The sequence below is a fragment of the Capricornis sumatraensis genome, chromosome 3, assembly GCF_032405125.1.
Source record: "Capricornis sumatraensis isolate serow.1 chromosome 3, serow.2, whole genome shotgun sequence".
Taxonomy (NCBI): domain Eukaryota; kingdom Metazoa; phylum Chordata; class Mammalia; order Artiodactyla; family Bovidae; genus Capricornis; species Capricornis sumatraensis.
The window spans coordinates 58,256,679-58,283,912 of record NC_091071.1 but is presented as its reverse complement, the minus strand read 5'-3'; the positions used below and the strand labels follow the sequence as shown (position 1 = coordinate 58,283,912).

Below are 27,234 nucleotides of genomic sequence, written 5' to 3'. Positions count from 1 at the left end.
TTTGAGAAACACCGCTGGGCAGGGAACAAATAGGACTTACCAAGTGGTCTTTGCTAATATGATCTGTTTTATTCTAAATGTTGTTTTCTAGTCTGGATGTTTATTAATCTACATCGCTCTATTTTACAAAGGTTTTTTGGTGACATGAGAAGGAAGGATTAGAAATGAATCGAAAACCGTTCACAGGTGAGAAAAAAGTTAAAATAGGCATTTAGAATTAAATGACGAAAGGAGGAACTGAGAATGTTTAGGAAAGTTAGGTTTTTCGAAACATTATGAGATTTTTGGAACTAAAATATATACAAATTTGCATGTGATTTGATTTTATCTTTATCTTGCCCAGGTTAGCGTGTCTGAATGACTGATTGCTCTGCTTCTTTTCTTGTTTTCTTTTTTTATTTATGCCAAATGTAAACTTTGTAATGAAATTACACTTAACTTGCCGTTATTATTCTGCTGGTTATATAAAATAGTAACTGCTTAGATAGAACAGAGAAGGTGATGGCAACCCACTCCAGTGCTCTTGCCTGGAAAATCCCATGGACGGAGGAGCCTGGTGGGCTGCAGTCCATGGGGTCGCAAAGAGTCGGACACGACTGAGCAACTTCACTTTCACTTTTCACTTTCCTGCATTGGAGAAGGAAATGGCAACCCACTCCAGTGTTCTTGCCTGGAGAATCCCAGGGACAGGGGAGCCTGGTGGGCTGCTGTCTATGGGGTCGCACAGAGTCGGACACGACTGAAGCGACTTAGCAGCAGCAGCAAGTAGAACAAAAGCACCTTCAGAGAAAATTCAGAAGAAAAAACGGGCGACTTTGTACGTTGTCTGTTACAGTGATAGACATTCACTGCCGTTCTTGCATCGTTTTATGAAAAATATAGACTGTTTGGAAGGATCTGGTGCTGCTTTCTTGTACCCCCAAAGAATGTTTCCTACAAGTGAAATTTGATTGAAATGAAAACTGGATAGGCGTAAATGGGTGGAGAAATAACCCAAAAGGAAGCAGATCAAAAGGGCCAGTCTTAAGCTGGGTAGAAGAAGGAAGGAAGTAGCTCCTCACCTCCTGTTCACCACCCCCCTCCCCTGTTGTGATGCTGAGAGAGCGAACTGCTGCATTTGTTTGTAAAACGTTCTAGATGGCTGCAGCCACACTAGCTCCCTTTTTTTTTTAACCTTTATCTACTCTCTTGACAGGAATGATTGCATGAATCTGGCTACCTAGAAATGGAAGGAAGGTAGCGGGGCCCCCAAAGAGTAGAGCCTGAGGCACTCACCCTGATTTGCCATTTACTGGAGATTATATTACTGGTTTTTTGTTTGTTTTTAATGTATTTTACCTGATTTTTTTCTCTTTAGATTAACATTTGGGGAGACAATTTATGATGGCTGTTTCACTTTTGGAGTAATGTGGACAGAAGTTCTCAAATTTGCATATTACATCAACTGGAACCAGTGGCATTATCTTAATGTTTATTTAAATCAGAACTTGTACAAGAAAAGCAATGGGAGTCTGGTTAAATAAAGATGACTATGTCAGAGACTTGAAAAGGGTCATGCTCTTTTTTCTAATAATGTATATGGCCATTTTAGTGGGTACAGATCAGGACTTTTACAGTTTACTTGGAGTATCCAAAACTGCAAGCAGTAGAGAAATAAGACAAGCTTTCAAGAAATTGGCATTGAAGCTACATCCTGATAAAAACCCGGTAGGTAAAAATTTCTTTTTAAACATATCTGATTAATGTTTTAAATTAGTGCTCAGAATTCTTAAGAGCAACCACTACTAGTCAAGAATCATAATTCAGCATCTGTACTAAAAACAGAGGAAGCTAAATATTCTAAGTTTAGAGTTAAAGGAATGTCGATATCAAAATGCAGTTCTCTCAATTTGAAAACTAATTTCCAGCAGTTCTATTACAGATGTTAATCACAAAGCAGAAGTAGTTTTCTTTGCAAAGCAGGTTAAAATCAAGTATTTTAGAACAGTAAGAAAAATTATTTGCTTAGAACATATAGAGGGTATGGCTTGCTAAAAACAGCAGCAATAGCTATTAATAGCATGCTTCCACTTTTTTCTCCTATGTACAAATCTAAAACCAGAGTCGGAAAGTATTACAAATTAAAACTTGGCAGCCAAATCCAGTTAATGCCAATCATAAATATTTGGTTATGTATTCCATAATGTAATCTTTCAAAACTTTTAATTCTTAAGATATTTTTATAATTTATCTCATTTCATTTTTTCTTAAGGAGATTTGATATTCATCAAGAAAGATTTAATTATAATTTTCTAGATAGTTTTTATTGTTAACTTCAGTAACTATTTTTTAAATTATTTATTTTTATTTTTGGCCACACCACTCTGCTTGCAGGATATTCCCTGACCAGGGATTGAACCCAGACCACCACAATGAAAGGAATCCTAACAAAGGAATCCTAGCCGCTAGGCCACAAGGGAAGTCCCTAGATAGAATTTTAAGTAGCATTATTTTATTTCCATCACATAAAGCCAAGCAATAGAATTGGTATTTCTCTAAAACTCTTGTTAATTGGTAATCTTTTCCTGAGATCAACATTCTGTTGTGTTGAGGATTTTCATTTTTTCAAATTTTTTAAAAAATTTTCAAATGTCATTTCTTTTAAGTTTCTGTGTGAAAGATGGTAGACCCACCTAAGTGTTTAATTCAGCAGTTCCCAATCTCCCAGTTCCCAATGCCTGAAAATTTAAAGTGGAGCTGATGTAATAATAATAGAAATAAATACACAATAAATGTAATGTGCATAAGTCATTATGAAACCACACCCCATGCCCCACCCCATCCGTGGAAAAATTGTCTTCCTTGAGAAGGGTCCCTGGTGCCAAAATGGTTGGGGCTTGCTGATTTAAATGAAAGCATTCTTCAAAAAGCAATTCTATGAAACACTGACAAATGAAACCTATCAATCCAGTTTAGAGTTATTACTCTGGTATTAGTTCTTATGTCATTATATGATAGATTGGGTTACATACTCTTTTTTAGATTTTGCCTCAATAGGTAACCTAAAATTTTCTTTTCTGATTGATTTAGAGGTCACACATCATATTTACAATATTGTTTCCAATACTTTCTTACTTTTTTATTTCAATGTGTGATGCCCATTTCATATTGTACTACTCCTCCTTATCTTGATATCGACGCTCAAAGAATTCTCAGAATTAAATCAGTTAATTGTGTATCTGAAACAAATATATCTAATATTTTTAATAGAATAACCCAAATGCACATAGTGATTTTTTGAAAATAAATAGAGCATATGAAGTACTCAAAGATGAAGATCTGCGGAAAAAATACGACAAATACGGAGAAAAGGGACTTGCAGATAATCAAGGAGGCCAGTATGAAAGCTGGAATTACTACCGTTATGATTTTGGTAAGATGAGAGATATTCCTTATGAAGTTATTGTTTATTCAAGTAAATTTAGAAAATTAATTTTGTTTCACCAGTTAGCTTATTTATGTAATAAATATGCATCCCCTAGACCCTCTTTTTAATGCAACATGGGAGTGGAATTCAAGAGGAAAGTCAAGTAGTGTGTAGATACCTGAGTAAATATGGAGGTGTTTTGGTCATAATATTGTTAAATACTTATAACGATTGTATTTAATTTTTTAAAGTATTTCTATTAGAAGTTAAATATTGAAGCCTTCTAGTATTTTTAGAGCATCATATTTTCCAGGAAAGATTGAAATTTCCTTTAATAGAGGTCACGTCAGTAGAAATACCATCCTTAATTGGTAATGAATAATGGCTTGAGGTGTGACAGGAATGAGAAGGCAAGAGCAGAGAGAGTAAACAAGTAGAAGAGGGAGGGCGGGGAAAGTAAACACGGGTCAAGCGAAGAGGGAGTGTTCTGATACGCAATGGTCGTTTATTGGCTTCAAGTGCAGGCTGAGAACTGAAGTATGCTTTTATTTTAGACTCAATAAAATAGTTCCAGTTTACATCCGGAGTATTTATTTCTCGAGACTGACTTTTCAACATAGTATTTTCAGGTATATTCACTACCGTTTGATAGTCTATAACAAAGTGTTGGTAGTCAGTGTTTCACAGGCTAAGTCTGGCCTGCCACCTGGTTTTGTAAAGTTTTATTGGAATGCAGTTTTGCTCATCTATGTACCTATTATTTTTCACACTTCAGGGCAGAGTTGCAGAGTTGTGACAGAAATCATATGTCTCAGAAAATCAAATACTAACCTTTGTATATATCCATCACTTAATATTTATTCATTGATATTTTATATAGTAATGAGAAACTTGGTGTTATTATAATAAATTTATATTTGCTTCTACCTCTGCAAATACTCTAATTATATAAGACATTTAGTGATATAAAACATTTTTAAATGATAGCACATTAAAAAGAAAAAAATGCAATCAGAAGGTGAATGAGGTCTGAAAGTAATATACTACTGCCAGTTTCCTGGCTTGGATATTGTACTGAAATTATATGGTATGTCACCATTAGGCGAAGCTGGGTAAATGGGAGTCTGAACTGTTTTTACAACTTAATAAAAGTCTATAATTATTTTCAAATAAAAGCTTTTTCAAAAACACATAATAAAAATTTTCTGTGGAGGTGAAATTGTGTGACTGTTAGGAGCCACACCCCCAACACACAGATTGTGATAGTACCTATCAGGAAATGTCTGTTGATCACTCTCTAATAAATGTATCGCCACTGTTACTATATATTCTTTGCTTTACTCCTAGGAAAATAGAATAGATTATTAGTGTTCCATATTCTTCAACTTGAGATTTAGAGTAATTGATTTTTGATGACTGAAAGAAAGTGACTTTTTTTTTAGAAAGTAACATTTTTAATGTGCTTATTTTTATGATGTTTTAATTTTATAATATTATTTACTTCTGAAATTAGGTATTTATGATGATGATCCTGAAATCATAACATTGGATAGAAGAGAATTTGGTAAGTTTGTGCATTTATGATTTTCCAAAACTAGTTTAAGACCAGTCTCTTTAACTAAAATTCCCTCAAAGACAAATGTATTTAGAATTTAGAAATTTTTCTAATTTTAGCAAGGTAAATGGTATATATTGTATTTTAAATAATGTTTTATAATCATCATCGAGATTTTAACATAGTTTCTTTTATTGTAGATTTTAGCATATCATCAACTTTCCTTCTGTTATGTTAATGAACGTTTCGAACATTCCTGTGTATTAGCTACTATTATTCCTCTTATTTGGCAGTTGAGGAAACCATAGAAGTGCTAGCAACATCCTGAACATTCTACATTTGTGTTTGTATATAATTGACATATTTGAGATAATGAACCAATATCTATTCCAGTATTCTATATTTTTTCACATTATTAAAAAAACTTGTAGAAGTACTTCTGGTTTTGTGTTTCAGAGTTTTAACTAAGTATGTGGTCATTTTTGCAAGTAGATTTACTTTGATCTGTGATTTGTGTGAAAATGGATATAAAAATATACTTCTGTACTTTGCAGCGTACTTTAGCAAACGTTCAGTATTCTTACACTTTCAAACTAGTACACTTTAAATATTCTACTTTAAAACTATATTAACTTACTAGGTGCAAAATGTATATATAATTTCTCATTTTAATAATGTGTTAAAACCAGTGAGTTTTGTACAGTTCCTTCTAAGCAAAAGTTGCATCATATTCGTATTTTCTACAACATAGTGAGTTCAGGTCTACAAGGTAGACCTGAATAATGTTTTCAGTACATTATTTTGTTTAAAGTCTGGTAGTGAATACCTGAATAAGTTCTAAGGAACACAATGCAAAAGAATGCTCAAACTACCGCACAGTTGCACTCATCTCACATGCTAGTAAAGTAATGCTTAAAATTCTCCAAGCCAGACTTCAGCAATACGTGAACCGTGAACTCCCTGATGTTCAAGCTGGTTTTAGAAAAGGCAAAGGAACCAGAGATCAAATTGCCAACAGCTGCCGGATCATGGAAAAAGCAAGAGAGTTCCAGAAAAACATCTATTTCTGCTTTATTGACTATGCCAAAGCCTTTGACTGTGTGGATCACAATAAACTGTGGAAAATTCTGAAAGAGATGGGAATACCAGACCACCTAACTTGCCTCTTGAGAAATCTGTATGCAGGTCAGGAAGCAACAGTTAGAACTGGACATGGAACAACAGACTGGTTCCAAATAGGAAAAGGAGTACGTCAAGGCTGTATATTGTCACCCTGCTTATTTAACTTCTATGCAGAGTACATCATGAGAAACGCTGGACTGGAAGAAGCACAAGCTGGAATCAAGATTGCCAGGAGAAATATCAATAACCTCAGATATGCAGATGACACCACCCTTATGGCAGAAAGTGAAGAGGAACTAAAAAGCCTCTTGATGAAAGTGAAAGAGGAGAGTGAAAAAGTTGGCTTAAAGCTCAACATTCAGAAAATGAAGATCATGGCATCTGGTCCCATCACTTCATGGGAAATAGATGGGGAAACAGTGGAAACAGTGTCAGACTTTATTTTGGGGGGCTCCAAAATCACTGCAGATGGTGACTGCAGCCATGAAATTAAAAGACGCTTACTCCTTGGAAGAAAAGTTATGACCAACCTAGATAGTATATTCAAAAGCAGAGACATTACTTTGCCGACTAAGGTCCGCCTAGTCAAGGCTATGGTTTTTCCTGTGGTCATGTATGGATGTGAGAGTTGGACTGTGAAGAAGGCTGAGCGCCAAAGAATTGATGCTTTTGAACTGTGGTGTTGGAGAAGACTCTTGAGAGTCCCTTGGACTGCAAGGAGGTCCAACCAGTCCATTCTGAAGGAGATCAACTCTGGGATTTCTTTGGAAGGAATGATGCTAAAGCTGAAGCTCCAGTACTTTGGACACCTCATGAGAAGAGTTGACTCATTGGAAAAGACTCTGATGCTGGGAGGGATTGGGGGCAGGAGGAGAAGGGGACGACTGAGGATGAGATGGCTGGATGGCATCACGGACTCGATGGACGTGAGTCTGAGTGAACTCCGGGAGTTGGTGATGGACAGGGAGGCCTGGCGTGCTGCGATTCATGGGGTTACAAAGAGTCAGACACAACTGAGCGACTGAACTGAACTGAACTGAACTATAAAAAAAGGAAGAAATTTTTATTTGTTTGTATTATTGGTAGACAAAATCGATACTCATGTCACAGGCTGGCAGAATCATAACTTACTGGCAGGTAGTTGTATGAACCTATTGCATCTTATGTCGTTATTGTCTCATCTGCTAGTCTATCAGTATTTTGTGATTCTATGGGGCAGAAAATTTTGGAATTAGAGGAACTGAACAAAACCTGCAAGCTGATTAATCCATGAATCTACCCAGAATGAAAGACTTATTGATGGCTGTATTGCACGTGGGTTCAGACTTTTCAGATTAGTCATTACAGAGAAAAGGTTAAATTAAGAATTGCTAATAGTTCATGTAGAACTCCAAATAGTAGTTAAAAATAGATTACAGTCACAAAATTTTAGAGACGGTTATTCAGAAATAATTAAATGACGTCGACAGGTTCAGTGCAGTGGCCAGTATTCTCTTTGAACTCTAATGCTACCCTGTGTGTGACTAGCCTGACAGGGTGATCCCAGCGTTCCAGTTGAAGAAGCCAAGGGAGGAGGATAAGGATGGATAGTCCTTATCAGTTTGTGCTTAAGTAAATAGCACAGTAGCCTACTTGGTGTGGGTCTCTTCCTATTACCAGTAGTTTCTATTGCTTTGGATTACTTAATTTGTCTTTTGTGTAACTAATAAGTAATTATGAAGTTATTTTTAAGGTATTTTATGTTCTTTTGCTCTAGAGAGAAATTATGTTTTCTTTTGACTAGAGTCACTAACAACCTTAGATCGGTTTTTTTCCAGGGATTGAAATGATTGAAAAGCTGAGCTTTAGACTTATACAAGACCAGTCTCTTTTCAGTTCACCTTTATATATAGAACCCTCTCTGCGTGTGCCCTGAACTTCATTTTTCTGTCTCTTGTCTCACGAATCTATTGAAAGCTCCGCTTAGTTTCTTGCCTATCAAGAGGTGGCAAGCATTGGCCCCCTGATTTCTACCTCCTCCCGTTCCTCAGGGTCCTGTAATTCTTCAGCTGCATTGGTAACTCTGATGCTTTCAACAGAACTCTTCTGTATTTTGTCCAATTTTGCAATTGTGGGAGAGTTAATCCAGATTACGTCAGTTCAGTTCAGTTGCTCAGTCATGTCTAACTCTTTGCGACCCCATGGACTGCAGCATACCAGGCCTCCCTGTCCATCACCAACTCCTGGAGTTTACTCAAACTCATGTCCATTGAGTTGGTAATGCCGTCCAACCATCTCATCCTCTGTTGTCCCCTTCTCCTCCCGCCTTCCATCTTTCCCAGCATCAGGGTCTTTTCAAATGAGTCAGTTCTTTACATCAGGTGGCCAAAGTATTAGAGTTTCAGCTTCAGTCCTTTCAATGAATATTCAGGACTGATTTCCTTTAGGATGGACTGGTTGGATCTCCTTGCAGTCCAAGGGACTCTCAAGAGTCTTCTCCAACACCGCAGTTCAAAAGCATCAATTCTTTGAATTACGTAGTTCACTTTTATCAGGAGTAAAATTCAACTGTAATACAGAAGAGAAAATGTGATTAATACACTTCACTTTGAAGTTCTTATCCTTCCCATTAAACATGATTTGTATATCTTTTTATAAGTCACAGAAAAGTATTACATCATACTAAAAACAAGTTCTAGATAGTATCTGCGAAAACAGAGAACATCCTGCACTTAACACTAGTCATTACCCACACAATACATGCATTCTTTTGAAGACAAACTCAAGAAATGAAAGAGGAACTCAAAGCACTTCAGCTTTTTTAAAAAACATTTTTCTGGGGCTAACAGAAGCTGTTAGCTATAATTGTATAAATATTAACAAACATTAGCTGTATAGTTTAGAAATTGAAAATCACATTTTGAAATATACTTGTTCTTTTCTGGGTCACAGAGTTGTACAAAAACATCGCATTGAGCTTTGATAATTAAGTTTTACAAATATTGTCAACAGTAGTGGGAACTGGGCAAACTAGAAGTACTCTATGAAAACGGAGTACCAAGGTGGAAAACAATTTTCTTGTAATGAGAAGTCTCAGGATTTTCTTTTAACAACTTTTATATATAATATACAGCATTGTTGATTATAATGTTGTACATTATATCCCAAGTAGTTATATGTCTTGTAACTAAAAGTTTGTTTCTTTTGCCCACCTTCATCCAGTTAACCCCTTTCCCCCACCTCTGCCTCTGCTAACCACAAATCTGATCTCTCTTTCTGTGAGGTTGTTTTTGAGGTGTAATGCCCTACAACACTATATTAGCTCCTGTTACACAGCACAGAGATTTGTCATTTCTATGCATTTCAAAAATGATCGCTACAGTAAGTCTAATTGCAATATGTCACCACACACAGAAACTGTATAGTTACTGAGGATACTCCTCACACTGCATAGCAGTCTGTATATGTGTGTAGGATTATAGTAAGTTTCTGATCTCATAGGTTCAAACTCACCATAACAGCCCTGCATTTTACTCCCCCCACCACCACATTCACAGATTCTAACATCATATTCTATGTATTTCTGTATGTTTCTTAATTACTTACTGTGGATAGAGATGATTTTTCTGTTTTGTCCTTTAACCTTCCTACTAGCTTTATACATGACAGATGTACTGCTTTTATTGTATGTTTGGCTTTAACCATGAGATTTTTTCCTTCCATAATTTTCATGTTTGTAGTTGGGGTCTTTTCTTTATTCAATCTGTCCTTCAAATCTTAATGACAGCCTTGCTGGGTACTCTTAGCTGTAGGTTTTCCTTTTCATCACTTTAGAGATGTTCAAAGAACTTAGAAGATTGAATGAACAGAGTGAGAAGTTAGAAGTTTTTGAATACAGAGTTAGAAAAAGAGCAACTAAACAGAGGTAAGGAATGCAATAAGTAAAAAACACACTGGAAGAAGTTAACAGATTATATGATTCAGAGGAAGACAGTGGAAATCACTGAAACGGAACAGGAAAATGAACACAGAATAGAAATGAGGACAGTGTAAGAAACCTCTGGGACGTCATCGTCCATACTAACACTCGCATTATAGAGATCCCAGAAGAATGGGGCCGAGAAGATGTACGATTTTACCTCTGTTCCTACCAGTTGGTGGTCCAAGGCAGCATGGCTGTTATTTTGACAACCTAGATAGAGTGGTCTATTCATCAGACTTTCTACACTTTGCCAAAGAACAGCCAATAAAATCCTAATGTACACACTTTGCCTGTAATTTTTCCACAGATCCATGTGTCTTGGCATTGAAATGTAGGTGAACATTACTGCACTCATTACTAATTAAACTGGATCAGTTATATGTATTTCGAATAGTGTGCGTATTTTGATGTTTTAGTATAATTTATTATGACTTTTCGAATTATCTTTTAAAATTCCTGATTTTAGTGTGGAATTATATAGAAACTCTTTATCCAAAAGCAAATTGTCTTAAACTTTTTGTCTTGAATGTTAGAGCACATCCTTACAATCATAAAATTTTTAAATGAATGGATTTTGTTTGTATAACGTGTAATGTAATTGTGGAGTAGATATTATGTAGTGTTTGGTCTTTTATTTTAGTAAATATGTATTCATGTTTTGAATTGTTAAAAACCTTGATCTAATACTTCAGATATCGCAGTTTTCCTAGGAAAATGTCCTATTAAGAGCAAAAAGTGAGAGTGAAGGTTGCTGAGTCATATCTGACTCTTTGCAACCCCATGGACTATACAGTCCATGGAATTCTCCAGGCCAGAATACTGGAGTGGGTAGCCTTTCACTTCTCCAGGGGATCTTCCCAACCCAGAGATTGAACCCAGGTCTCCTGCATTGCAGGCTGATTCTTTATCAGCTGAGTCACAAGGGAAGCCCCTATTAAGAGCAAAGGTTAATCTCCACGGTCCTTACTGTCATGTAGGTCCCTTACCACATTCTTTCGTAATTGGAGTAGCTGTCAGAATTTGACTGTGTGCTTAGCCGGTGCTGCAGATAGTAGAAGAGCCTTACACCCCAGGCTCTGTGGTCGATTCTCCGTTTCTGTTATCCACACAGCCGCTCACATGCGGTTTGACTGTTGTTTCCTTATGTCGCTCCCTTTATCTTTACAGCTTCTTGGTGACATAGGTCATGCAGTTCAAGACTGCATCTTACTGAAGTAGAGCTTGGAAGAGGTTTTTTGTTGTTTTTTTGTTTAAAGGTATTGTTTGACAGTTGAAATAGTATGTTTTCTTCTAATAGAAAAAAAATGTATAGAAAATGATAAAGGCAATATGAAAGATATATGACTTTTTTTTTCATTTTGATCTCAAGGAAAATTTTGAACTAAAACATGTTCAAACCTTTAGTAAATAATCATAAGTTGTTTGGTTTATGTATTTTTAGATGCTGCTGTTAATTCTGGAGAACTGTGGTTTGTGAACTTTTACTCCCCAGGGTGTTCACATTGCCATGATTTAGCTCCCACAGTAAGTATTTTTTACGTCCTGATTATTAAAGTTTTACTATTTTACAGTGTATCTATTATTTGAGTGTTTTTAAAAATATGTTAGGATTTAACAATCAGAAATAGCTATCATATTTTTTCACGTTTATGGTTTTATTTCATGAATATATTCTCCTTTAAGGAAGTATAGTTTGAAGAATGTTCAAGGAAATGTAAATTATTTTATCAGAGAACTACTTTTTTTCCCCTCATAGTGGAGAGACTTTGCAAAAGAAGTAGATGGATTGCTTCGAATTGGAGCAGTTAACTGTGGCGATGATAGAATGCTTTGCCGAATGAAAGGAGTCAACAGTTATCCCAGCCTTTTCATTTTTAGGTCTGGAATGGTAAGATAAAATTGACATTTCTGTTTTTTATTTGATGGAACATTATAACAAAAGAAATACTAGAGAAAACACAATATGTGAATTTGTAGAATCATTTGGTTTTTCTTATATTAGGTGCTATCTAACTATGCTCTAGTCATAATAAACATTTTTGATTATACTATGAATACTTTTAGATGCCATTACTCTAACAAAATGAAATGTTTGCCAATTTCAGTTTCCATCTTAAGGAATGTAGTGATAACCGATATGCATGTTGTACTTTATAATTTACAAAGTATTTTACAGGTGTTTTCTCTCATTGAATATAAAGTTCTAATTTCCCTTTCTTTCCCCAATGTTAAGTGATAAATCTGAAACTAAAACAATTATAAATAATACTATCCAAATATCTGATAGGGAATCTGTGCAATCAAGATTCTTAGCTTGTCATTTAGAAAAACACTTTACCATTGAAAGACATATCTTACTTATTCAGAATAATGGAGAATCAAGGTATTTGTTTGAGTCTTAAAAAGTAAAAGATGTTTCTCTTTTTATAAATGAAAATGTAGGCTGCAGTGAAATACCATGGTGACAGATCAAAGGAAAGTTTAATGAATTTTGCCATGCAGCATGTTAGAAGCACAGTGACAGAATTATGGACAGGTAATTTTGTCTTCATAATTTGCTTAATTTTCAAGGATACTTTGAATTGGTATTTCAGATTTTTCAGTAGTAATATTAATGTTCTGATCATATTATCTTTTCCATGCTTCTTAGAAAGGAATTATGTCATTTGTTCTGAGCTCTGCTAGATAATAGGCCTTTCATAAATTTAATTTATACAGAAACAAAAACAAGTTTGATGTAGGATATGAATATGAGATGGGGCTAGGTGAAAAGGCAACTTTGAAAGTGCAGCTGAATATTTAGTGAAACAAGTGTTGCATTGCTTTCGTAAGTATACTATATCAAGTGTAAATTTATGCCTATTCAATTTAATTTTGAAGTTTAAGAACTCTTCTAATCTCAGGCATTTAATTCATTAAGTGGCTTTAGAGGAGTTAATGTTATTACTCTGTACTACCCATGAAATCGTATTTACTTCTGAAGGGATGCTCATATCATTCAGTGAATCCAGTTATGTCTCCAAAGCTGTTAAGTACGAGGGCTGCAGCCATAAACTGTATAATCTTTGCCTTCGGGACCCCATTATTAACCATTAAAATACAGAATAGTCACTATTATGATAGAGGTAAGCTTAGGGAAGCATAAAGGATATGAAAGAATTCAGGTGGGGAAAGGAGGAAGGGTTAGGAAATTCTTCCTGAATGAAATCAGATCCAATCTGTCTTGAAAGTGAAGAGGAATTGTTAAAAGGTCACTGTATTTGGAAGCTGGCAATATTTCATGAATCTGACAAAAGATGGGTAAAAAGTAGAGTGGTTTGGGGAAGGAATGACCAACTGAATGGGTAGACAAAGCTCAGATCACAAGGGGCCTAACTTGCCAATTGGAGTTTCTTTCTTAATAATGAATTTAGATTTTATATGATTGGAAAAAAAAAAGGGTAGGAATTTGACATGCTCAAGAGGATGTTTAGGAATCCTGAAAACTACTCGAGTAGATTGGAAATGGGTGAGATTAGATGGGAAATCCCATTTAGAAAATGGTTTCCATTGTGGAGTAGTAAGTGATCAGAAATTTTCTTTATTTTTCTCTTAAGGAAATTTTGTTAACTCCATACAAACTGCATTTGCTGCTGGTATTGGCTGGCTGATCACTTTTTGTTCCGAAGGAAGCGGTAATACTATTTGTTATTTTGTTATGATGAAGAGACCATGACATTTGATTTTTAGGTGACAGCCTTTTTTCCCCCATAGCTTTATTGAGATATAATTGACATAGAACATTGTGTAACTTTAAGGTGTACAATTTGTTGATCTGAAACACTTATATGTTAGAAGATGATGACCACCATAATATTAGCTAACACCTCTATCCTGTCACATAATTACCACTTCTGTCTTGTCATGAGGACATTTAGGATCTGCTCTTTGAACAAGTTTCAAGGATTTAATACAGTATTATTAGATATAATCACTATATGCTGTATATTAGGTCCCCAGAAGCTACTAGTCTTATAACTAGAAGTATGTACTCTTAGACTAGGTGAAAATCTTAAGTATGCTACTATAATTGATTATTGTCTATTTTCAAAGTACAGTTTATACTTTTTAATATTATAATTTTTATTTAATGAATAATTATCTTTTTATTATTTTACACATAAGGCTATAAAATTATTAATTGCTTTTTTTAAGTTGAAGTATATATTTACAGTATTGTGTTGGTTTCAGGTATACAGCATTCAGTTTGATTTTTTGTGGGATACTTTCCATTATAGGTTATTACAAGATACTGGGTAAAATTCCCTGTACTATACAGTACATCCTTTGTATCAACTTTATGTATAGTAGTTTGTATCTGTTAATCCCACATTCCTAATTTGTCCCTTCCCTCATCTCTCTCCCTTCTGGTGACCATTAGTTTGTTTTCTATGTCTAAGTTTGGCTCTGTTTTGTGTATAGATTGATTTGTATTATTTTTTAGATTTCACATATAAATATCATATATTTGTCTGACTTCACAAAGTATAATATTCTCTAGGTCCATTCGTGTTTCTGCAGATGGCAACATTTCATTCTTTTTATGGCCAAGTACTACTCCTTGTATCCATACCACATCTTCTTAAGCTGGTTGTCTGTTGATGGACGCTTGGGTTATTTCCGTGTCTTGGCTATGGTAAATAGCTCTGCTTGAACACACAGGTGCATATATCTTTTCAAATTGAGAGTGTTTTTTGTTTCTGGATATACCCAGGAGTGGAATTGCTGGATCATACAGTAGATCTGTTTTTTGTTTTTTTGAGGAACTGCCATACTGTTTTCCACTGTGGCTGTACCAGTTTATATTCCCACCAACAGTTTGGTGGGGTTCCTTTTCTCCACGCTTTCCAGCATTTATTTGTAGACTTTTTGATAATAGCCATACTTACTGGTGTCAGATGATACCTCATTGTGGTTTTGATTTGCATTTCTGTAATAAGTATGAGCATCTTTTCATGTGGCTTGTTGGCTATCTGTATATGTCTTCTTTGGAGAAATGTCTGTTTAGGTCTTATGCCTTTTTTTCTTTGTTTTGGCTACATGACACAACATGTGGGATCTTAGTTCCTCAACCAGGGATCGAACTCGTGACCCCTGCATTCTAAGTGTGGATTCTTAATCACTAGACAGTCAGGGAAGTCCCTGCCCATTCTTTGATTGGGTTGTTTGTTTTTTCATTATTTCTGTCATGTGAGCTATTGACTGTTTTAGTTATTAACCCCTTTCGGTCACATCATTTGCAGATATTTTCTTCTGTTTCTTAAGTTGTCTTTTCATTTTATTGATGACTTCTTTGCTGTGCATACTTATAAAACCAAGCTTGTAAGTTTGGTTAGGTCCCAGTTCTTTACTTCTGCTTTTTTATTGTATTTGCCCTGGGAGACTGATCTAAGAAAATATTGCTACAGTTTATGTCTGAGAATGTTTTGCCTGTGTTTTCTTCTAGGAGTTTTATGATGTCATGTCTTATATTTAGGTCTTTAAAGCTTTTTCTTAATTGAAGTATAGTTGTTTTACACTGTTGTGTAAACTACTGCTGTAATTAAGTGACTGAGTTATACGTGTGTATGCATTCTTTTTCTCTATTCCTTTCCATTATGGTTTATCATAGGATACTGAATATAGTTCTGTGTGCTGTACAGTAGCACCTTGCTGTTTGTTCATTCTGTGGAACCCCAGCCTCCTCCTCTGTCCCTCCTCCAAACCCTCTCCTCCTTGGCGACCACCAGTATCCGTGATCCCATTTCACAGATAGGCTCATTTGTGTCATATCTTAGATTTCACGTAAAAGCCATATTGTATGCTGTCTTCCTCTTTCTTCTGACTGTCTTCACTTGGGATGATGATCTGATTGCATCCATGTCACTTCACATGGCATTATGTCACCCTTTTTTATGGCTGAATGGTATTCCATTGTGTATATGTGCATCTTTATCCGTTCATCTGCTCATGGGCGTTTCGATTGATTCCATTTCTTGGCTATTGTGACTAGTGCTGCTCTGAACATAGGGCTGCGTGTATCTTTTGGGATTGGAGTTTTGTCTGGATATATGCCTAGGGATGGGATTACTGGATCGTATGGTAATACTAGTTCTCGTTTTCTGAGGAAGCTCCATAATGTTCTCCATAATGGCAGTACCAACTGACGCTCCACCAGTAATGGCAGACGTTCCCTTTAATCCACACCCTTTCCAGCATTTGCTATTTGTAGACTTTTTAATGACGGTCATTCTGACTGGAAGTGCTACCTCACTGTAGTTATCATTTCCATTTCTCTAATAGTTAACAATATTGAGCATCTTTTTTTTTTTTTTTTTTTTTTTTGGAGCATCTTCTCAGGTGTCTATTGGCCATCGGTATTTCTTCTTTGAAGAAATGTCTATTTTCTGTCTTCTGGTCATTTCTTGATTGGGTTGACTTTTCCTGTTGGATTTTATGAACTATTTGTACATTTTGGAAATTAAGCCCTGGTTGGCTGCGCTGTTTGGGGATATTTTCTCCCATTCTGTAGGTTGTCTTTTTGTTTTGTTTGTAGTTTCTTTTGCTGTACAAAAGCTTTTAAGTTTGATTAAGTCCTATTTGTTTACTGTTGTTTTTATTCTTATTGTCTTGGGAGACTGACCTAAGAAAACATTGGTATGATTTATGTCAGAAAATGTTTTGCCTGTGATTTCTTCTAGGAGTTTTATGGTGTTACATCTTCTATTTAAGTCTTGAAGCCATTTTGAGTTTATTTCCGTATATGGTGACAGGCTGTGTTCCAGCTTCATTGATTTACCTGTGGCTCTCCAGCATTTCCAACACCACTTGCTGAAGAGATCATGTTTTCCCCATTGTATATTCTTGCCTCCTTTGTTGAAAGTTAATTGACCATAGGTGTTTGAGTTTATTTCTGAGCTCTCTATTTTGTCCCATTGATCCATATATCTGTTTTTGTGCCAATACCACACTCTGGATTACTGTAGCTTTGTAGCATTGTCTGAAGTTTGGTAGAATGATGCCTCCTGCTTTATTTTTCTTTAGGATTGCTCTGAACAATTCCTTGTCTGGTAGCTGTGGCTAGGACCTCCAATACTTGAATAGAAGCAATGAGAGTGGGCATCTTCATCTTGTTCCCAAATTTAGAGGGAAGGCTTTCAGTTTTTCACTGTTGAGTATTATGTTTTTGCCTGTGGCTTTGTGGTAAATGACCTTTGTTATGTTGTAATATGTTCCCTGTACACCCACTTTTATGAAAGTTTTTATCATGAATGGCTGTTGAATTTTGTGAAATGATTTTTCTGCATCTATTGAGATGATCATGTGGTTTTTGTCTTTTTTGTTAATATAATATTGATTGATTTGCATATGTGAAAACATTCTTGTGACCCTGAAATGAATCCAACTTGATCATGGTATATGATGTTTTTTCAGTATTGTTGGATTCAGTTTGCTAATCTTTTGTTGAGGGTTTTTGCACCTATATTCAGCAAAGATTAGTTCAGTTCAGTTCAGTTGCTCAGCCGTGTCCAGCTCTTTGCAACCCCATGAACCATAGCACGCCAGGCCTCCCTGTCCATCACCAACTCCTGGAGTTCACTCAAACTCATGTCCATTGAGTCGGTGATGCCATCCAACCATCTCATCCTCAGTCGTCCCCTTCTCCTCCTGCCCCCAATCCCTCCCAGCATCAGAGTCTTTTCTAATGAGTCAACTCTTCGGTGGCCAAAGTACTGGAGTTTCAGCTTCAACATCAGTCCTTCCAAACAACACCCAGGACTGATCTCCTTTGGGATGGACTGGTTGGATCTCCTTGCAGTCCAAGGGACTCTCAAGAGTCTTCTCCAACACCACAGTTCAAAAGCATCAATTCTTCAGCACTCAGCTTTCTTTATAGTCCAACTCTCACATCCATTAATGACTTGGAAAAACCATAGCTTTGACTAGACGGACCTTTGTTGGCAAAGTAATGTCTCTGCTTTTTAATATACTGTCTAGGTTGGTCATAGCTTTTCTTCCAAGGAGCAAGCGTCTTTTAATTTTGTGGCTGCAGTCACCATCTGCAGTGATTTTGGAGGTCAAAAAAATAAAGTCTCTCACTGTTGCAGTTGTTTCCCCATCTGTTTGCCATGAAGTGATGGGATTGGATGCCATGATCTTAGTTTTCTGAATGTTGAGTTTTAAGCCAGCTTTTTCACTCTCCTCTTTCACTTTTATCAAGAAGGCTCTTCAGTTCCTCTTTGCTTTCTGCCATAAGGGTGAAGAAAGAGTGAAGAAGCTATTCAAGAGTGTACTGTATTTTAAGAATTTGCTGTATATGTTAATCAGATAGGTCCATTACATTTTATTACCCCAAATTATGAGATCCCTTGGTTCAAGGGGACTGTTGATAGCAGGAGCTATTTTAGAATAAGATCTTAAGGAGGTGCTTGAGAGGGAGTGCCTTCTTTCTTCCTTGCCTAGAAATCCTGAGAAACTAAGGGGAGAGAAGAGGAGAGGGAGGAAAGGGAGGGGAAAGAAAGAGAGGGAGAAAAGGTCAGGAGGGAGAATGAGGCATTGACCCCTGTGTCTACCTAGTAAATAAAGGTCTCAGTATTTACCAGCACAGCCCAATTAATTGCCTTCGAATCAACATCATGGTTTGCAGCAAATGAAAGTATAGATTTCATACTTAATAGCTGAAAGTTCCTCATAAGTTTCTTTTCCCCCCCTCAGATTGTTTGACCTCACAGACACGTCTCAGGTTAAGTGGTATGTTGGTAAGCATCAATTATTTTGCAAAACTCTATCACTATGTTAAGAAACACATTTAAAAACTGATTCCAGGTATTTTCTTTGCTGGTTTCTTGAACATTTAACTCCCTTGTTTGTAATCTTCCTTGTTTTCTGATCAATATATTCACAGTTATAAGCGTCTTTCTGATTGGCTGTGTTCAATATATTTTAACATGTAGTGCTTTTATTCACTCCTAAATATTCCATAATTTAATTATGAGTTCCTCTGTAACCAGAGAGTTAGTGTTCTTGTCATTTCTAAACCTTAATTTTTTGTTGTTTTGTTATTTTACTTACTTACCTCTCATCATTATGGTCAGGGAGTACAGTCTGTGTGTTGAAACTTTAACACTATTAAAACTGTCCTTGTGGGTTGGGCATTTGCCAAGATTTTGTTTGTTTGTTTTACAAAGATTGTTAGTGTTCTATATATGCTTTAAAATGTTTCCTATGTGAGGTGTAATTTTTATTTCTATTTGATCAAATTTATTAATCATGTTATTCAGATCTGCCTCATTTTTTGTGTTCTTTTTAAAAGTTTAATTTTTATGATAGTGCAGTTGTATTTTTGTGAACTATAAATCCTTTTTTAACTTTTTTTTTCAACTTACAATATTATTTTTTTCTTTTCATTTTAGGATGGTCTTGTTAATGTGGGATGGGTGGACTGTGCCACCCAGGATAACCTTTGTAAAAGTTTGGATATTACAACAAGTATGACTGCCTATTTTCCTCCTGGAGCCACTTTAAATAACAAAGAGAAAAACGGTATTTTGGTATGAATCCCTTTAATTTCTTTACATATAAATACATAACACATGTATTCAAATATATCATTTTATAAACAATGAGCAAAAAAAAAAAATGGACCAGTTTATATCATCTGATTATGGAACACTTAATTTATTTAGAACAAATACTTAATATTTGGGATTCTGTTTAATACTTCAGTTTAAAAAGTTAAACTGTAAGGATTATTTCTAAACTGCACTTTTAACAATCCCAAAGGTAAAGAATATATTCTTAGGTTAAATGAATATTTACTGGTTTCCATCTACTTCCATATGTTCTCATGTTAAAATATAGATTATTGGTAGGTTTAGCTGGTATCTGTTTTTTTTTTTAAGCCTCCTGTTTGACTCTGATATAAACTTAGTTTGATGATCTATTGGTCTGGTTCACCTTCCTAATTTTATGAATGAAGAAGCTGAGGTTCAAGATAGCTGTCAAGGAGCTGAAACAAATACTGGGATATCAGATAGGTCTCTAGATAACCCATCCACAAAAAAAGATTCTAATGTAAGACAAACTACCTGTAGTTTTCTGTTTTTACTTTTCTTTTTTTGATATTAATACAGATTACATGCATTCATTATAGAAATTCATATTTGATATATAAATGTGTAAAGAAAGATTTGAAATTCATTAAAACTAAATCACCCATAGGCAAGCACCATCAAGTCTTGGGACATACCCTTCCAGCTCTCTGCTTATATGTGTGTGAAATTATGATTTCATGCAGGCAACTCACTAGTTTTGCCTTTGGCCTAGACCTCTGCCCTCCACTACAGACATGGTTTTTCTCTAGCCTGTTTATTGTCTCCCCTGGGATATTAATTGATGTTCCAAACTTAGATGTCTGTAACTATACTCCTGATATTTCCCCATACGTCTGTTCTACCTAGTTTTTTCCCCATCTCAGTTAATGAAAGCTTCATCTTTTATGATTAAGGCCAAATACCTTGGAGTCATTCTTGACCCCTCTTTTTCTCATATCTTGTAACCTATACTCTATTCATCAGGAAAATCGTTGGATCTCTTTAAAATCTTTCATTATCCACCTCATTGTACTTATCACCTTATATACTATATTTTTTCTTTCATTATTTTTCTCTTGCAGTAAATTTTAAGTTTGAATTTTTCACTGACATATCCTAAGGGCCTAGAAGAATATCTGGCACATAAGTAAGTACTGTATATAGTGCCAGAATCCTAGAGCGAGTAGCCATTCCATTCTCCCAGGGATCTTCCCAACCCAGGGATTGAATCTGGGTCTCCCACATTGCAGGCGGATTCTTTACCAGCTGAGCCACAAGGGAAGCCCATTTAGTGCCTGCTTAAGTGCTTTATACTGTGTGTGTGTGTGTGTGTGTCCCTGAATAGTAGTATATACAATAATTCCTGTGAATACGTGCATCAACAATTCCTAGAAACTAATTCATTGACTAAATGTAACATTATGAGTTTAACCAGTCCTCTCTGGATAGATACTTAAATTTCTACTTTTTCATGATCACAAGCAGTGTTATAATATGCTGTCTTGCTCACCTTTGTGCAGTTCTTCCATTATCTATTTAGAATGAGATGGCTGTAGCAATTGCAGGTTCAATTCATGTTGCCAGATTCCCCAGAAAACCTGGGTGTACTTTACACTGTGCCGTTAGCTCATGAAGATTACCTGGACTCTGGTTAACGCTAAACGTAGGCTCTTGCCTTCAGTGCAACAATCCCATTTTTTAGTGAGATCTTGGGACTTTTTGGTTAAAACAGCAAGCTCAGATATGATCTCAGGAAACAAATAAGTGATATTAGAAGTGTGATAACACAGGCTGATGAATTAAAGTCCTTGTCCCTCCTAAAAGCATTCAAGTTTTTAAAAAATGTAAAACTCTATGCTAGCTAAATATGTTTGGCAGGTGGAATTTAGAGGCTGCACAATACCCTTGTAAATAAAACTACCAAATTTTACTCTAAAACCGATTTATAATTTATAAATTTAAAAATTTATAAATTATGTAAAATTTTTGATGAATGTGAGTAAAGTGAATGAGCTTTATAGTACTGAAACATGAAAGCTTTCTGTTTTGACCTGTTAAGCCCTTTGGTAACAAATTATTTCATAGGTTTTTGAGAGTATGCTACAGATTTTTATTTTTAAGCAGAAAAACCAAGTTTTCTATTCTTAGAGACATTGTTTCTATCCATTTGATTGTGTTCTCATGTTGAACATAGTTAAACTGAATACAGTAATAGTTTCTACAGGTTTTTAATAGAGTTTTATATCTTTGAGGTCATATTTGAATTGTCAAGAAAATAGTTTAAATATAGACAGTAAACTGATCAACCCCTGTATACATTTTCTTGGTGTAACTATTGCTACACTTTTGGTAATAGCAGCTGCTTCAATGAGAATTAGACTAGCAAAGAGAGTTCCATGAAAAAAATATGCTGAGAATAAAATATGGACAGAAATAGACAGTTGTTAGAATTGAGATGTGTCTATTTCAGTTGTTTGTGTTTTAAATAAGAGACCTAGATCTAAAGTGTATTTAATTCAAAATACATATTTTACATATATACATTTTACCCTGCAAAACTCCTCATTGGAGTTTGATTCAGAGATGTTATTTTTTAAAAACCTCTATAATAAACAAGGTCCATTCCAGTTTTCCCGTAAGTTTTTCTTAATTCCTTCCATTCAGTTCAGTTGTCACCAGTCCTGTCCGATTCTTTGCAACCCCATGGACCACAGCACACCAGGCCTCCCTATCTATCACCAACTCCCGGAGTCCACCCAAACCCATGTCCATCAAGTCGGTGATGCCATCCAACCATCTCATCCTCTGTTGTCCCCTTCTCCTGCCCTCAATCTTTCCCAGCATCCGGGTCTTTTCTAATGAGTCAGCTCTTCTCATCAGGTGGCCAAAGTATTGGAGTTTCAGCTTCAACATCATTCCTTCCAATGAACACTCAGTACTGATCTCCTTAAGGATGGACTGGTTGGATCTCCTTGCAGACCAAGGGACTCTTAAGAGTCTTCTCCAACACCGCAGTTCAAAAACATCAATTCTTTGGTGCTCAGCTTTCTTTATAGTCCAACTCTCACATCCATGCATGACTACTGGAAAAACCATAGCCTTGATTAGATGGACCTTTGTTGGCAAAGTAATGTCTCTGCTTTTGAATATGCTGTCTAGGTTGGTCATAAGTTTCCTTCCAAGAAGTAAGCGTCTTTTAATTTCATGGCTACAGTCACCATCTGCAGTGATTTCAGAGCCCAGAAAAAGTCAGCCACTGTTTCCCCATCTATTTGCCATGAAGTGATGGGATTGGATGCCATGATCTTAGTTTTCTGAATGTTGAGCCTTAAGCCAACTTTTTCACTCTCCTCTTTCACTTTCATCAAGAGGCTCTTTAGTTCTTCTGCACTTTCTGCCATTATTAATTGGGATATGAAGCACCTTACTGCTACTGCTGCTGCTTTCTTGCTGCAGTCATGTCCAACTCTGTGCAACCCTATAGACTGTAGCCTGGCAGCCTCCTCTGTCCATGCAATTCTCCGGGCAAGAGTACTGGAGTGGGTTGCTTTGCCCTCCTCCAGGGGATCTTCCCAACCCAGGGATCAAACCCTGGTCTCCTGCATTGCAGGCAGATTCTTTACCACTGAGCCACCAGGGAAGCCCATAAAGCATCTTGTTAGATCATCAAATATTCTACTGTTTTAACAATGTTTAGACAATCTGTAAAGCACTGGCATCCTATAAACATGGTTAGCATTAAGATTAGATTGAATATGATGCAGCTTTTCCCGCCAGTGAGCCAGAGGTCACTCAAGGTTATTTTGAGGATTATTGTAGAATACCCAACACAGTTAACAGAAAATTCCAGTTAATAAAACACCTCATAATGAAATTTATTTTGCATCACTATTTTTAAAGAAACAACCCAGTTATATAACTGTTTAATAATTGTCAAAATATGATATACTGTCTTTTTTTGAAAAGGAAAACATTTAGGATAAATATAGCTTGAAAACTATGTTACTTCTGTGTTTTTTTCTTAAAATTTCTTTCTCTGAAAACTGAAAAACTAAGACACTGAAATACTCAAATGTTGATTTTAAAAAATAACAATATGATTCTGTTTTAGTTTCTTAATTCATTGGATGCTAAAGAAATTTATTTGGAAATAATGCATAATCTTCCAGATTTTGAACTCCTTTCAGCAAATACACTACAGGTAATTTTTTCTTTAATAATAAATAATAACAGATATTGATAACATTTCAGATCTGAACATTTTAAAAGTCAGCATTTGTTTTATTCATTTCAGAGGAAAAGTAGCCATTTCAGAGGATCTTATTTATATATATTTTATCAGTTGATTCCAGGTTAAACTCTAATGCCAGGTTTGCTGGGATTGGAACTTGAGGGTGGATCTATAGCTTTGTGTAACTAGTCCTATAGGCAAGTTCAGGAAGAGCACCAGGAAAGGCAAGATACTGATCACAAAGCAACTTTGAATCTGATCTGGAGCTCTGTGTTCCTCCCTACAGAACAGATTATGTTGTTCAGTGAGAATTACAGACCAGCTTTAGAAACATTCAGTTTGTAGAAGAATCAATTGATTTCTTCTACTTATTGATCCCAGAGTTTTCTAAGTCTATATCCCTACGAAACTTCATGTTAAACCTGAAAACAATCTGCTGGCTTCCCTACCTTTCAGCTTTTTAGTTCTGTGTCGTTAAAACTGCGTTTTTTCTTAGCACAGTCATCCACCTTAAGATTCCATGATTTAGCGGCTCTTTTCTTTCTGTAATACTGTATGTTTGGTTTATATAGCATTATTCCAGATAAACTGCAATGTAAGAATATGACTGGGTCTGAATTTTAGACAGTATTTTGAAGTAATGGTTAAGATAGTTGAAATTAAGTCAAAGAAATGAAGATTAGAACTCTTAGGATTTCTCGTCTCTGATGTTTCTTTCCCTTTATCACTTTCTTTTTTAATCACTTCTAAGGATCGTTTAGCTCATCATCGGTGGCTCTTATTTTTTCACTTTGGACAAAATGAAAATTCAAATGATCCTGAGTTGAAGAAACTAAAAACTCTACTTAAAAATGAACATATTCAAGTAAGAAAAATGTTTTCTGCCTACCCTTCTGCTTTTGTGCTGTCTTCTTAATTTAGTACATAAAGTTATGTTTTAAATAACATTAAGATGTTTAGTTGAATTCTAAATTTAGAAATCCCTAAATGCTTTTGTTCTTCTATTTTTTTCCTACTGAAAATTAAAATGAAATCTGAAAAAGTTTAACCTTCATTATTCTTGAGCAGTTGTTATCTGATAAATCTATATGATATAGTTTTTCTGGAATGCAGAAAACTATAGCTTTTTTTAAGTACTTGTTTCTTTATATAAGTAATTCATGTTCATTATTTTAAATTATATTATAAATAAGTGCAAAAATGAGTTAGAGATTTCTAAAAATTATCTGTATTTTCACCATTGTTAAGAATTTACTGTTACAACTGTTGAGGCTTTTTAAACATGGGTATGTGTTAGCACATATGTGTACATGTGCACCTCTGTGCATATTATAATGGCCATGGTAATAGACATAGACATGTAAATTTATATGTATGCTCTTATTCTCTTCTGTAAAATTTTCCGTCTAGTGATTAAAAACTTTTCTACATACCAGTGTAATATATATTGATATGTATATTTTTGTGTAGGTATATGTATCAGTTATCATCTCACTGTATGGCTACACTATGACTGTTTAACCTAGTCTCTCTTACTAGTGACTTTTAAGTTGCTTCCATTTTTATATCAAAAAAGATGCACTGGAAAAATGCACTGTGAGGAATTTTTTGAACCAAGGTTATATTTTCTTAAAAGTTTTTTATCCTCAGTATCAGAGCCTTCCTTCTTACTGACAGCATGGGAGTGACCCATTTCTTCTCTGCACCAGAGCCAGCCCTGGTATTACCATTCTTCATAATCAGCACTGTTTGGATAGGCCAAAAGTGATATTCATTGTTATATATTTGCTTGCTATTTTATTTTCTATGTATGTCTCTGCCCCATTTTATTTCTCCTGATGGGATGTTTATCCTTTATTTCTTAATAGAAATCCTCTATCTTAAATGCTACAAATATTTTTCTTAGTTTATCATTTGCATACTAGGTTTGTTCCCACATTGTATGAAATATTTCGCTTCTGTGGTCTTAAGACGTTCTTTCTCTCCCCCTTGTCAAGATAATATAAATATCCTCTAAGTTTTTAGAAGGATGGGCTTCATAAACAACTTAATATTTTCTTCGTAATTTCCTGTCAGGTTTTTGAGATCTCCAAGAGGCATTATTTATCCTAAATGTAGTTTCAGTGTTAAATGTAAACTAATGATTCCTGTTTCTTATTTTCATGGTCCATTAACTTGTTTAGAAGCTGTGTTGTTTTTATAGAAATGTCATTTTCGGATTATCCTTATGAATATTTAATTGAATGGATAAGATTTTATTTTCTACATATTGAACTTTCTCTTTCCTTTAGGTTGGCAAGTTTGACTGTTCCTCTGCACCAGACGTCTGTAGTAACTTCTATGTTTTTCAGCCATGTCTAGCGGTATTTAAAGGACAGGGAACCAAAGAATTTGAAATTCATCATGGTAAGAAGGGGAAAAAATTATTTAAAAATTTCTTCATTTTTTAATTTTACTTTTTACCTTGTTTTATATGGACATGATTATTTTTAAATAACTTTGCTTTCATTTATTAGTGTTGCTTAAAGGGAAAGATATTTTGAATTATATATAGTTATTTTATCTTCTTTATTCTTTTTAAAATAAATCCCTTTTTTCTACCTAATATTTTGATCAGTGTTTCAGTAGGAACTCTAGTGACTTGTCAGGCTAGTAAAGAATTTAAGGGTCTTGCTGGTTGACAAAAATAAGCAATACCTGTCATTTCCATTTCAGTGTACCTAATATAGCATCTCAACCATTATGGGCAATTTCTAGATAGTCTATTAGATGTTTTTCCAACACTTGATGACCAGACATCTCCGTTAACTGCATTGTTAGTATTCTTGAATTTTGAATTTGTATTTCTGCATGTCAGCTTGTTCAGGACGTTAGCCCTGCATCATGTAGTTCCAGTTCCTGAAGTTTGGTATACAGCACTGTCTCTGTCCTAAAAAAGGTCAAGTGTAGCAAAAGATAGACACAAACTACTAACAGTTAGTAAATAACAGATACTGAGATTATGCCTGTAACGTGACAAGCATTCTTATAGGTGTTAGGAATGCAAAATGGTAAGATATGGACTCTGCTCTCAGGAAGTTTAAAATATCTAGTGCGGGGATAGTGAGAAAAGGGAGATTTTTAAGAAAATATGAAGGACATTGTAATAGTCGTTATAAATAGAAGATCAAATAAAGAGACTTTTGCATCAGGAGGTGATATTTGAATTAAGGTGACATTTGAATACTCAGTTTCCCCAGGCAAATACAAGAAAACAAGTGAGGTTCCCTAGACTGAAGGAACTATGTGAACAAAGACGACAAGATAAATTTAACAGTAACTACTGTTTACTCAGTGTTTTTTATAAAT

General features: G+C 35.3%; 1 protein-coding gene across 1 annotated transcript in view; it reads left to right on the top strand.

The window, feature by feature from the left end:
* Positions 1-27,234, top strand: part of DNAJC10 (DnaJ heat shock protein family (Hsp40) member C10) — a 48,175-nt gene that overhangs the window by 871 nt on the left and 20,070 nt on the right. The window contains exons 2-14 of the mRNA XM_068967625.1: positions 132-186; positions 1,358-1,707; positions 3,250-3,412; positions 4,920-4,970; positions 11,486-11,568; positions 11,801-11,932; positions 12,487-12,580; positions 13,641-13,718; positions 18,778-18,821; positions 19,476-19,613; positions 23,767-23,856; positions 24,638-24,751; positions 26,178-26,292. Coding sequence (XP_068823726.1) covers positions 1,504-1,707; positions 3,250-3,412; positions 4,920-4,970; positions 11,486-11,568; positions 11,801-11,932; positions 12,487-12,580; positions 13,641-13,718; positions 18,778-18,821; positions 19,476-19,613; positions 23,767-23,856; positions 24,638-24,751; positions 26,178-26,292 — 1,306 coding nt within the window. The 5' untranslated portion in view covers positions 132-186; positions 1,358-1,503. The remainder of the gene's footprint in view (positions 1-131; positions 187-1,357; positions 1,708-3,249; positions 3,413-4,919; positions 4,971-11,485; positions 11,569-11,800; positions 11,933-12,486; positions 12,581-13,640; positions 13,719-18,777; positions 18,822-19,475; positions 19,614-23,766; positions 23,857-24,637; positions 24,752-26,177; positions 26,293-27,234) is intronic.